General features: G+C 38.7%; 1 protein-coding gene across 4 annotated transcripts in view; it reads right to left on the reverse strand.

Moving 5' to 3' along the window:
- Positions 1–13,738, reverse strand: part of NCOA7 (nuclear receptor coactivator 7) — a 152,064-nt gene that overhangs the window by 103,489 nt on the left and 34,837 nt on the right. For all 4 annotated transcript variants that reach the window (XM_060114979.1, XM_060114980.1, XM_060114981.1 and 1 more), the window contains one exon: positions 13,025–13,135. In XM_060114979.1, coding sequence (XP_059970962.1) covers positions 13,025–13,074 — 50 coding nt within the window. In that variant the 5' untranslated portion in view covers positions 13,075–13,135. The remainder of the gene's footprint in view (positions 1–13,024; positions 13,136–13,738) is intronic.

Here is a 13,738-nt window from a genome sequence, read left to right on the forward strand (position 1 = left end):
TTCAGTCCACATTTCAATTTACCACTCTCTGCTTTCAAAACTTCTGATCATTCATTCGCTCCTTCTTCAAATGCTTGCTCTGTTCTCCTGGCTACTGTGATTCCACTTCTGCTGGATTTCATCCTACTAGATCACTGTATGTTGGGTTTACCCAATTCTGTTCCCCATTCCTTCTGTTCTCTTTTCACTTTACACTCTCCCTACATGATCTCATCCATTCCTATGGCTGGGGTCAACAACTCTTCAATTTCTATCTCAGCCCAGACCATTCTGTTTCCACTCCAGATTCACATATCCAATTAATTGTACATACAATGGTTCCACTGAGATGTCTCATAGACATCTCAAACTTAACACATCCAAACTTAAAGTCTTGAGATTCCCTCTCAAAATTGTTACTCTTCTAGTTTTCCCATTTCATGTCATGGCATCTCCATCCATGCTTAATCCTTATTCCCAAACATCACCAACAAGGCCCTGAATGACCTGCCCCAGACTACTCTCCACCCTTCTTGTGCTATCCTCACTAAATGTATTCTCTTCCAGCCACACGGACCTTCTTGCAGATCCAAGAACCTGCCAAGCTTTTTCCCACCTTAAGGATGTGAAGTCTAAGTGTTTCCCCCTACTTAGAATAGTCCCTCCATTCCTTTTTCCCCAGTCCTTCTCCTAAATACATAGATCATGTGGGAAATTCATGCTCATACCCAGGATCTGCTTAAATGTCATTTTTCTCCAGAGTTCTTTCTTGAACATCACTCTTGTTTAATGTGGATACTTCCCTTGCAATTCTTTCATAACATCCTGTTATTTTCCCTCAGAGCAAACATTGCAATTTCTATTGACATATGCAGTTATGTGTTTCTTTAATGTCCTTGTGAAAAGTAATCTCCATAAAAGCAAGACCCACATTTGTTGTGTTTGGCACTCTGTCCTCTGGGCTTAACAGGTGCAGGCACATAAGGTCTGTCTGAGACATAAGCAATGCATAAGGTTCTCCTCCTAACACAACAATATACTTCAAATTCAATGATAAACATCAAATGGCTCTAATAAAGTCTTACCTTTGATTAGATCAGAGAACTAGGGGATGTCTTAAGTATCTACTTGTATCAGATAATAATATAAAAACCAAATTCAAAATTAGAGAAAGATTTTCCTATGCATTAAAAATAAACAGGAAGGTAAAGATTATATAGATTAGGTTTATAACTCAATCAATTTTATAATTTTAAGTTTTCAATGACCTGTTAAGACAGTGCAAATTTCACTTAAAGATAAATATGTTTATAACATTTCTTTTAAAAAATCCATATACTCTTATAAAAGAAAAATTATGTTTTCATATATATAATGTGGACATATTACTCATTTTTACGTTTAAAATACATCTACTCTTATAAAAGAAAAAATATCCTGAAATCCTGATTACATAAGCTCAGAGTTGCAGTTAAAAAAAAAATCAAATTTCTCTCAGTATCTAGTGAAAGCAGTTGATTTAGCAAAGTAATAGGAATTACCCCCCACTTTAAAAAAATGATGGAGCCATTGAAATGGAGATGGCTCAGTCCCCAATGACCTCACCAGCATCTGCTTCAATTACCTTCTGAAAATGAAATAACCAAATTACCATTTAGCTTCCTGCTGTGCTAACAAAATTAATCTGAAATATCGAAATTCATCTGCTTTAAATTATATACTACACAACTTCTAAACCAAAATCTCTTCAAGCTCTAAACTGTGAAGAACAAGCACCAAGGCTGTCATAATCAACAGTAACATTTTCACATACACAGGAAAAATTAATGGAAGGATTAATGACCTAGCTCAAATCATCCATGACAGTAATTTGATTCAAATCATTCCACCTAAAAAGCAGGATCAGTCAATTTTGAATCTATTCTGCTTCGTACAACAGATGTGTTCTTGAACATGTATGTGCAAACTGTATTTTAAATGCCACAGAGTGATTTAGAAATATAATTAGGTTTCATGGTTGCTTTTTTTCTAAGTATAGAAAAGAATATTTTAAGCAGGAATAACTGGCCTCTAACCATTTCCTAAGTTCACAGGATCATATTTTGGCCATCTAGGCTGTCAAGTATTCCATAAGTATATTAATAAATACCATTTTTAAATTGTGATATCCTCCATAGCCTTGTTTTCTGGTTCTTCTATATGTACATCATACTCTCTGTTCACACCTAAAGAAACCTTGTCTCAAAACCACCAAGCTACATTTCTCATTTCAGTACATGATATATCCACCTCAAAGTCACCTTTGATTCTTCTCCAAGTGAAATCAGTTGCACGGTTCTAGTAATGGAACCATTAAGAAAAGCCCTCCTTGCTCTCCACCACCTTCTGCCTCAGCAGATGCTAGAATATGTCTTGCTTTGGGAAGAGATCCAGGCCCCCCAATCCAACTAACATTTTCCCTTCTCATCCCTAGGACACTCAGATTCATGCTCTGTGGTGCTGACTCATCTGTCTGTTTTATTTGGTGCCAAATCACATTTGCAAACCATAGGCCACCCTACGTCTTGCCCAGTCTCTTTAAACCTGGCCCACTACCCTTTTCAATACTGTTTTCATTTACGTGTGAGAAGCAAAAAGCTAAAACAAATAGGCAAGCCTGCGGCATGTTCACTGGCATAATATACCACAAAATGAGTACAGAAAAAAAAATGGGACATTAACCATTTTGGTTATGCAAATTTTATTTAAAATGGTAAAAGAAGGAAGAGGGAAGTAAAAATGCATGAACACATGCCCTGTGGCACAAGCACCAGGTAATGGTCTTTACAACAGAAGTGACCAAGCTGGGAGATTTTCACCTGTTAGGGCCTCCAACTCTGACTTAGAGAAGAAATAATAGGGGAATCCTTGATATACCCCCAAACTATAGAGGAAGGTCAGGAGATTGCTGACTTTTTCACTGCTGTGTAGGGACTTACAAAGTTTCCTTGAAAGAGCAGAGATTCCTTAATGTGTTCCAAAGTTCCTAATAATTCCTCTCCACTGAAAATCAGAAAATATCAGTTTAGTACTTAAACACATTTAATTGTTGTATCATTTAGATCAGTGAGTCCTACTTATGGGTAACTGATAAGGTTCTATGAAATTCAATTCAACATAGTTTAATGAAGACTATGACATAATAATTAAGATTGTGCTCTGTGAGGTCAGGCACACCAGGGTTGAGCCCTAGATCTGCTACTTCATAATTATGTGACCTTGGGCAAATGACATCTATGATACAGCTTAGCATCTTTGTGTGTAATCAGGATGATAACAGGGTAATTATGAGATTAGACAAGTACACAAATCAATCTCTGTTACGTAGTACATGTCGGTTATCATTCAGAGTGAATGCCTGTTAGGTGCAGGGCATGAAGCTAGACCCTGTGAGGAATATAAAAACGAAAACGAACTGACAATAAATAACACAAGTGAATAAGGCAGAGAAGATGAGAGTGCTACTGGGTGTATCCAAAGACAGACTATGTTAAGGGCCCCAAGAGAAGGGATAAGGAAGCCTAGCAATGCCTTGGCTCAAGTGGCAAGGGAGGGCACATCTAGTTATGTGTGTGGGTGGTGGTGAAGGATTAAATGAAACAGGAAAGGCCTCAAGGAGACAATGTCTTAATTAAAGATGGGTGTGCCAGAGTGATGGGTTTGACATCGCTGTAAATAAAAAGAGGATCCTGAAGGGCAGTTCTTTGTATGATGAAAGCAAAGTTCCGAGGCGGCAAAGAGTAAGACATGTACAGAAAACCGAAGTAGGAGATAAAGACAGAAAGGTAGGAACGAGCTGTATTGTGCAGAACCTCAAATTCAAGGGAAGAAGTGGGGATGCAGAAGTGACATATCTGAAGAGTACCTCAGGAAGACTAATGTGGGAGGATGTGAGGGAGGAAATGCAATCAGCATTTGACTTATGAGTTACAGGGGGTGAAGACTGTAGGCATTTCCAGATATGAATTTGTGTGTGTGTGGCGGGGGGGGGGGGAAGACAGGAAAATTTCTACTAAAATCACCAACATGCTGGACTACAAGCATAAGCGATGAACTTTCAGAGCTGTGAGCACAAAGCATTTTCTGGTTCAGAACTCAATTTTCTCTTGCTGAAAAGTTGTACCAGCAACAAGGAACGGTTTCAAATGCATGTGACAAGAGTATCTTGAGCCAGTCGTGTCAAGTTGTAAATCCAAACTCAGGAGTGAGTTCAGCTGAAGTCTTTCTCGACTGTCAGCAACAACACTGAAGAAGGAGGGAGGTGGCTTAAACCATGTACTTTTCACATGCTTTGGTCTTTCTGTGTCTTGGAGTCATGTCTTGGGTCTTTCACTGAAGGCCATGACTAGAGCATGGACAAGATTCAAGGGATAGATAAACTCCCTGAAATGTACACAAAATTTATGCCTATATATTTATTCTTGCTTTTTCTCAATTTCTCATTTATTCCTATATTCCTTACTTAGGCATCATGCTTTTATATTAAAATTCATTAGTGCTTATTTTTCAATAGTGCTTATTACAAAGACTTTTACATTTTAATTCAGTCAATCCTCTCAACAATCTTAAAAGGTAGGTACTATTATTATTCTCATTTAAGAGAAAAGAAAACTATACAGCTCCACAGATAGTAAGTAGTCCTACAGAGAAGAAACCTCCAGGAGGCCCCAAAGCGGAAGTTGCCTAAGCTTAGTTCCATCTGGTGGTTTTGCTGAATTAATTTCCTTGGGTCTCGCTCTAGGATCTGGGACAGTCCAGATCAGCAAGGGAATTTCAGGTTAAACAGAGACATGCTTGTCATTTATCCTTAAAATTAGTTAGACCTATTACACTGCACTGTGGGAAAGTATATTTATATAACAAGTACCTTATGTACAGCTTTCTTTGAGCAATTGGTTGATGTGTGTTAGATCAAGGAAATTTGTTTTTCAGGGAGGAAAAATAACCTCACTGCCATTATACTAAGCACCAAAGAATCCTCTAAATCAATGAGTCATTGTTCAACATGGCCCACAATAAAAAGAAATTTTTTATTGTGATTCAATATAAACATCCTTATAAATATTTAAAAGAAAATTTTCATGAAATATTATTTATTCTGACTACATACAACACATGCTGATATTTTCTATTCAGTCTAGCTCAGTCCAGATTGATCTATCCTATTCTATTCCATTAAAACAATGCTGGTTCCTACCCACTAAATTGATTTCATGACGCCCCAATGGGTTGGTAACCTACAGCTTGAAAAGCAGTATTCTCCATGGAATTAAATCAAGTAACTCTGCCTGTTCTTTAAAAATGAAGCCAAAAGCATGAGTCTAACTGTTAATGGCTAAATGTTTATATGCATTTTTTTTAATCTGTAAAAAAAAAGTTAATGATTTCCTGAAAGCATTAGCAGGTCAAACTTGGCCATGGCTGTTTTTCCCAGTAATGAATGACAAGCAATTTGTAAATATTCCCTTAAGAGCTACTTGATCTGAATTCAAATCAAGAAAATAGGAAACATAAGCCTTAAAGGACATTACAGCTCAGGCAAGAGTTTACTTGGTAATTAGTAATATTTTTAAATAAGGCACACACAGCTTTTTCACAGGAAATGGTTTTAAAATATTCTCAATTTTTTTAAGATTAATAAAATTCCTGAATACTGAAAAATTTATAGTGACAAAAATTAAGACTCACAAACCATTTATATCCTACATTAAAGAAGCTGTTTTAGGGCTTCCCTGGTGGTGCAATGATTGAGAGTCCGCCTGCTGATGCAGGGGACACGGGTTCGTGCCCCGGTCCGGGAAGATCCCACATGCGGCGGAGCGGCTGGGCCCGTGAGCCATGGCCACTGAGCCTGCGCGTCCGGAGCCTGTGCTCCGCAACGGGAGAGGCCACAACAGTGAGAGGCCCGCGTACAGCAAAAAAAAAAAAAAAAAAGAAGCTGTTTTAAATATTCTCAATCTGTCAGTTGGTCAAAAAGTATTTAACACTTGTTATATGTCAACCAGTACTTAACAAGGCACAAGGAAAGAGCACTGAACTATTGCTGAGTCCCTTCTCTCCAGATGGCCCATTTGGGGGGAGAATGACTGTAAACACATAAACAGCAAATAGGAGCTCAGAAGGTCACACACGAGACTGTCCTTGGATAGACAGGGCTATGGATCACTATAGGCATGTGTCCCTAACAGCGCCAACAGCCCTCTAGGATGGTTCTTAGAAGCTGAAATCAAATATGGGTTCCAATAAACTTAACTAGAACATTTACTTCCAAATCCATATACAACTTCTCCTACTTATGATGCTATGAATATGTTCTAATCCCCCTCTCAGACAAAGTAAAAATTCATGTTTAATGCTATTTAAACTGATACAACATGGAATGAAGAAAAATAATCAGAGATACAGACAAAGCAGACTGGGGTTCAGGGGCCAGACCCTCCATTTAAAGGCTAAGTGATTGGAGGCAAGTTATTTAACCTCCCAAACTACAGATTCAGCATCTGCAATTCTATCTACTCATAGGATCATGGTGAGGTTAAAGTGAGGGAATGCACATGAAAGCACTTTATAAAGCACCACAAGTGTTATTATTATTAACTTTAGAATCAGTAGGCATAGTAAAACTGAGAAGATACTAACCAAATATTAAGAAGGTATAGAGTTAACACGTACCAAGCACTTAAAACGGGTCTATTTGCTTTTCATATACCAACTCAATTAAACTCTGCAATATGACAATATCTGAATCCAACAACTGGTAATAATAGGGTTTTTCTTCAAATCTGGGACATACTAAGTTTCTTCTCTAATAGTCCTTGGCTAGCAGGAAAAAACAATTAGAGACTGTTTATTAAAGGAAGGGCAAGAGTTCACACCACACCACTCCACCCACGTGGTATATGCATTCTTAGCCCAGCTGTACCACAAAGAGATGGCTCTTCCCCTAAGGTTCAAAGACTGCCTCCGTGGGGCTGGAGCTGGGCGCACTCCCTGTTGTCCTCAGCAGTGCTGTAGATCAACCACCAGACACATCCAGGTGACGCCTTCCACTGGATCTTAGACTCTGTACTTGACCAAGAGGGCAAGCTGAGATTTTCTGTCCAAATGTTATCTCTGCATTCATTTCTATTATGGGCAACTACTCTTTTTAGACAAGATGCAATCCTAGGGTGTAAAGTGGATCACTGTAATGCAAACCACTGACTTACACAGGTGGGGTATACAGACTGCATGTTTCCTATTGCCTTGGTTGGTTAATCGTCTGACATTAACCATATTACAGATGGATAAAGTATATAAGACATGGATTATGGGATGTCTTCAAGTTATAAACAAGTTGTTTTTAGAAAAGGTCACTTATAACTTAGATCTTTGGAATCCAGGATGCATTTCTGCACATTAATTTACAGTGGTATAAATTAATGTTAAGCTGCCAGGACTGCCCACAGAAATCTACTCAACCCACAATGTGAGTAGTACAAGGTCAGGTAACCTGTGTTCTATGGGCATCATTCTGCCACTGAGCTGCCACGTGTACCTAGGCAGCATCCAGAGCATAAGCTCTGGATGGAGAAGGACAGAGTTGGGCTCAAATGCTGCCTCGCCCACCTGCTGTGTAATCTCATCGAAGTCATCCAAACCCCTTGAGTCTAAATTTCCACAGCAGTCCAATCATATTTGGGGATGAAACATATATATAAAGAGCACAAAGGGACCTACACAAAGATCACTAAAAGGGTACTAAATTCTGCAAAAGCTAAATAATGTCAAAATGAGTGTGGAAGAAGGGAGCCCTTGTAGCACTTCTGAAAAAGAAAAAAACCTGCATTCTAACTACAAGGGAAGAAAGAGGGAGCAGGGGCCATAATGAATAACGACCACTCCAGAGGATAGTACAGAAAGTATAATTTGCTTTAATAATTCAGTTTTTCATTTGGTTTCAAGACTTGTCAAGTATCAAGGAATTAATACACACATATATAATATACTAATTTTGCATATACAAATTATTTGCAAAAGCATGGAAAAATGTCTCATGAATCATTTGATCTGTAATAAACAACTGGTGCAAAACACTGAAGATGGTGAAAACCAGGTGGGGCAGAGCCAGGTCCTGAAAACTCCGAAGGGCTTATCCAGAATAGAGTTACCTAGTAGTGATGCTGACTCACATGTCCATGTAGATCTACACAGGCATATTTCAAGATAAATTATAAGAAAGACAGTATTGGGTGATCCTCGAATCACTAATTTCAATCCAAAATTATTAAAATGGGGCCTTTTAAACTTAACTTCGCTTTGATGTTAACTTCAGAGAGAGAGAGAGAGAGAGAACCATCAACAAAGGGGGTAGGTAAAGGGTTATTTACTACATACAGTCATACAATGTTTATGAAACCACAGGGTAAAATAGTGCACCAAGAAAACAGAGACTACTTAAATACTCAGAAGGGTAAAGGGAAGGGGGGGGAGGTAAAAGCCATTTTTAGGATTTCTGATACATATTGTGGTAGCAGGCAGAAATCAGGGCAAATCTTCCTTTTGCTCTCCTTTGCACACTAGCAGAGATTTGCGTAAGGTGGTATGGCTGCACTCTTGGCCCGACTCTTTATATTCCTCCCTAGAGATCTTGCTTGGAGGGCCCGTATACACACACTCCAGAGCAAACTGCCCTAGGTTGTCAGAAACCAGCTTTCAGGCAGGTCCAGTCGGTGATTCCACTTTATGGAATTCCACAGTTTAGTCAGAGGTAGTTGAAAAGATTTATAACTTTTGCTGCCTCTTTTCTGATAATAAAGTTTTTGGAGTTTTTGTTTGTTTGTTTGCTTTTTGCTTTTAATAGCTTGACCATTTGGGGCTGCAACTGCATCACAGTAGCTAAACTGCAGGTTTATCTTTTCTCTCTCTCTCTCTCATTTCCTAGTAACTAATCACGGTGATTTACTATTTTAATAGTACCACTGACTATTGGCCTTGTCCTGCTATCCCTATGCTCCTAGGATCACTCTCCATTTTTGGATATGTTTTTCTTTTTTTTTTTTTTTTTTTTTTTTTTTGCGGTATGCGGGCCTCTCACTGTTGTGGCCTCCCCCGTTGCGGAGCACAGGCTCCGGACGCGCAGGCTCCGGACGCGCAGGCTCAGCGGCCATGGCTCACGGGCCCAGCCGCTCCGCGGCATATGGGATCCTCCCAGACCGGGGCACGAACCCGTATCCCCTGCATCGGCAGGCGGACTCTCAACCACTTGCGCCACCAGGGAGGCCCGGATATGTTTTTCTTTCTCACTGCTAGAATACTTTTCACAAGAGGTCAAGGCAAACATGACAATTAACTTTTGTATTTCTGAGTTGAAAAAGGTATGCTGTTCTTCCAGAAGTTTCATCTTGCATTCTCAGTTTAAGGGGCTCCCTTCACTCTACATCTTAGGAACAAGACGTGGTTAACTCTGAGCAGGTTGTTCATGAACCACAGTCACCTTTACTGTTGGAATCAGTTTGGAAGCAAACTGAGAAGGCACTACAGCCTTTGAAATCACTATATAGAGCATCCCTAGGCAAAAAAAAAAAGAGAGAGAGAGAGAGAGAATCTTGACCTAAATTCACATCTTATATAAAAATTAACTCAAGGGCTTCCTGGGTGGCGCAGTGGTTGAGAGTCGGCCTGCCGATGCAGGGGACACGGGTTCGTGCCCCGGTCTGGGAAGATCCCACATGCCGCGGAGCGGCTGGGCCCGTGAGCCATGGCCGCTGAGCCTGCACGTCCGGAGCCTGTGCTCCACAATGGGAGAGGCCACAACAGTGAGATACCCGCGTACCGCAAAAAAAAAAAAAAAAAAAATTAACTCAAGATGGATCACCAACTTACGTATGAAACATAATGCTATAAAATACTTAGAAAAAAATGAAAGAAAATCTTCAGGACCTAGGGCTAGGCAAAGAGTCATTAGACTTGATGCCAAAAGCACAATCCATAAAATGAAAAACTAATAAATTGAATCATTAAAATTTAAAACTTTTGCTGTGCAAAAGACTGTTTTAGCAAGTTGAAAAGAAAAGTTACACACTGTAAGAAAATACTGGCAAACCACATATCAAAGGACTAGTATCTAGAATGTATAAAGAACTCGTGACACTGAACAGTAAGAAAACAATCCAGTTAGAACACAGACAAAACACATGAAAAGACACTGTGCTGAAGAAGATGGACAGATGGCTAATAAGCACATGAAAAGATGTTGAACCTCATTAGTCATTAAAGCAATGCAAATTAAAACCACAATGAGGTATCACCATACACCTCTCAGTATGGTTAAAATAAAAAAGAGTGACAATACCAAATGCTGATGAGGATGTCAAGAAACTGGATCATTTATACATTGCAGATGTGAAGGAGTAGAAAATGGTATAGCCACTCTGGAAAAGAGTCCAGCAGTTTCTTATAAAATTAAACATGTACTTATCATTTGACTCAGCCATTCCATTGAGCCTTTATCCCAGATAAATTAAAACTGACACTCAAAAAAAAATTTTTACACAAATGATCCTAGCTTTATTTGTAACAGTCCCAAACTAGAAACAACCCAAATGTCCTTCAATGGGTGAAGGGTTAAAAAACTGCAATACATCCATAACATGGAATACTACTCAGCAATAAAAAGGAACAGACTGTTGATACATGCAACATCTTGGGCAGATCTCAAGTGCTATGATCTGAATGTTTGTGTACCCCCAAAATTCATATGCTGAAACCTAATGCCCAATGTGACGGTATGAGGAGATGGGGGTCTTTGGGAGGTGATTAGGTTTTGAGGGGCAGAACTCTCATGAATGGAATTAGCGCACTTATAAAAGAGGCCTGAGAAAGCTCCTTGCCGCTTTCACCACGTGAAGTTACAGTGAGAAGGTGGCCTTTGATGAACCAGGAAGGGGGCTCTCACCAGACATAAAGCCTGACCATCATGGCTCCCTGGTCTTGGACTTCCAGCCCCCAGAACTGCGAGAAATAATTTCTGTTGTTTGTAAGCCACTCAGTCTGTGGTATTTTGTTACAGCAGTCTGAATAGACTAAGATATCAAGGGAATTGAACTAAGTGAAAAAAAATCTCAAAACATCAGATACTGTATGATTCCATTCATATAATATTTTTGAAATGACAAATTATAGAGATGGAAAACAGATTAGTGGTTGTCAGGAGGGATGGGCAGAAGGAAGAAGGTGAATATGGCTACAAAAGGGTAGCACATGGGTCTTTTTGGTGGAATTGTTCTGTATCTTGATTGTGATGGTGGCCACACAAATCTACACGTAATAAAACTGAACAGAACTAAATACACACACACAAACACACACACACACACACACACACCCATACACAAATGAGTGCTTCAGTGCTTGTAAACCCTGGTGAAATCTGAATAAGGTTAGTGGAGTGTATCAATGTCAATTTCCTAGTTGTGATATTTATTATACAATAGTTACGTAAGGTGGGAAACTGGATGAAAGGTATAAGATATCTCTGTATTATTTCTTAGAACTACATGTGAATCTACAATTATCTCAAAATATTTAGTTCTTGTTTATTCTAGGTGTCCTATCTTTCTATGGTTCACCCATTAGATGCCTGATTTCTTCCTTCCCCAAACAATCTTACTACTCTCTGGCGTCCTAATAGGAAAAAATAATTCACTAAAATTAGCAGTATAACTCTTGTTTTCCAAAAATTCTTATTCATGGTTTACTATTACTAAGTGAAACATGCCCTTTGGATACAACCCTATATTTGAATACTGACTCTTACACTACATGAAACGGACAAAATACTTACTTTCTGAGTTACCTCATTAATAAAACAGGGAGAAAACCTATTTCACAAGTTTATTGTGAAGATAAATAAAATAATAAGTAAAGTACTTGGCACCTAGTAGTTCCTTAACAACCTAGCTTAATTTCTGAATGAAAACATCAACAAAAAACTTTGGTTTTCAGTTTCCAAGACTTATATTTGGAAAACAGGAAGCGCATCTTTAACAAGAATATTGGGGCTGGGGATGTGGTGAGGCTGAATTAGTTCTTAAGAAGTATTTCAAGTTAGGAGACCATAATGATCATTTTAAGCCTATGTTCTCGCTCTGAGTTTGAAAACATTCCAGCCATCAAAATGATTTATAAATGTTTTAATGGGGCTTCCCTGGTGTCGCAGTGGTTGAGGGTCCGCCTGCCGATGCAGGGGACACGGATTCGTGCCCCGGTCCGGGAAGATCCCACATGCCGCTGAACGGCTAGGCCCGTGAGCCATGGCCGCTGGGCCTGCGCGTCCGGAGCCTGTGCTCCACAGCGGGAGAGGCCACAGCAGTGAGAGGCCCGCATAATGCAAAAAAAAAAATGTTTTAATGTACCGTTCATGTTATTATCATTAGTGAGTGGCTGCCATACAGATGTTTAAATCTGTAAGTATTAACCAATAATATAGTAGATTACTCCTATCCAGATACTAACACATGTACATATGTTGGACAAGTTCAAGCTTTAAAAATGACAGGTACTACAATGATACAATTTCATCCATTCCATTTACCTACAAAAATACTTTTTAGTAATAGACACCCCACAAAGTAATACGCTTTAAATATGTCATAGATTTTTAGTTATAACTCAACCAATTAAGCTACAGAGCAGCAGGAACTAAGTACTTAGGATTTAAAATTCAATGTAGGTTGTTAAACACAGGATTCTGAGCAATCTGCAGTGCAATGCATAAAGAATGTTAGCTTCCCTGAGCAGCACTGGCCTGAGAGAACTGTCAAGGACAGAAACAGAAGAACCAATCAAATGTTACTTCTCTAGTGTAAATAAGAAAAAGGATGAAACAAAGTGCATTTAACTTCTACTGCTTACCTGCTCTGTTTATGAGCAGTCACAAATCACAAAATGCCAAGTAATACTTAAGAACAAAGTCCTCTCAAACATTTTTTAAGTACTGATATAAATTTGCAGAATGAATGCTTACCGAGCAAAATAACTTTGTTTCCGTTCCTTCTTCTCTTCCTTGGTATCCATAATATGCAATCAAAAGTGCAAAATATTTGAAAAATTCCTTTTTAATCAATGAGTCATCACCCTGTAAAAAAATAACAAAGTGACTGTAAATTAAGAAGTTTATAACAGCCAATATGAAGAATGAAGCAGGGTGGAGCTACATGGCCCCAACAAATGGAAGCTAAACTTTAACCAGTAAGCATAGTCACATGAGTCATATATGAAATACAAATGCCCCCGCGGGAAGGGGAGAGGGGCAGGAAACTACAATTAGAATGGAAGAATTAAACTATACAATAAAAAGTGGCTGGAAAAATAAACTGAAGTATTTTCCGCATAATTAACAATTATTTCAAAGTGTGCTAAAATAAAAACCACTGACTTTAGAAGGCTTTAGGCTAGCTATGCAGAAGCTAATTTTTAAAAAATTTTTGAATTTATAATCACTCTTTTGAAGCCATTAATGACAAATATGTCTCATACATAATGAGGAAACATGGATCACTTAGGTGTTTTACAAGAATGTTCTTTCTTTAAAAACAAAAATAAATTAGTATTCTATTTTACTTCGGAAACATGCCAGCGAGTACGTCCCACTTGAGCAAATGTGGAAATGAAAGTACAAAGTCTCAGGAAGCTATGCTTCAGAATGGCTTTATATGCTTGTCTCTGCCACTCCTTCTTT

The sequence above is a fragment of the Mesoplodon densirostris genome, chromosome 12 (assembly GCF_025265405.1).
Source record: "Mesoplodon densirostris isolate mMesDen1 chromosome 12, mMesDen1 primary haplotype, whole genome shotgun sequence".
Classification (NCBI taxonomy): Eukaryota; Metazoa; Chordata; class Mammalia; order Artiodactyla; family Ziphiidae; genus Mesoplodon; species Mesoplodon densirostris.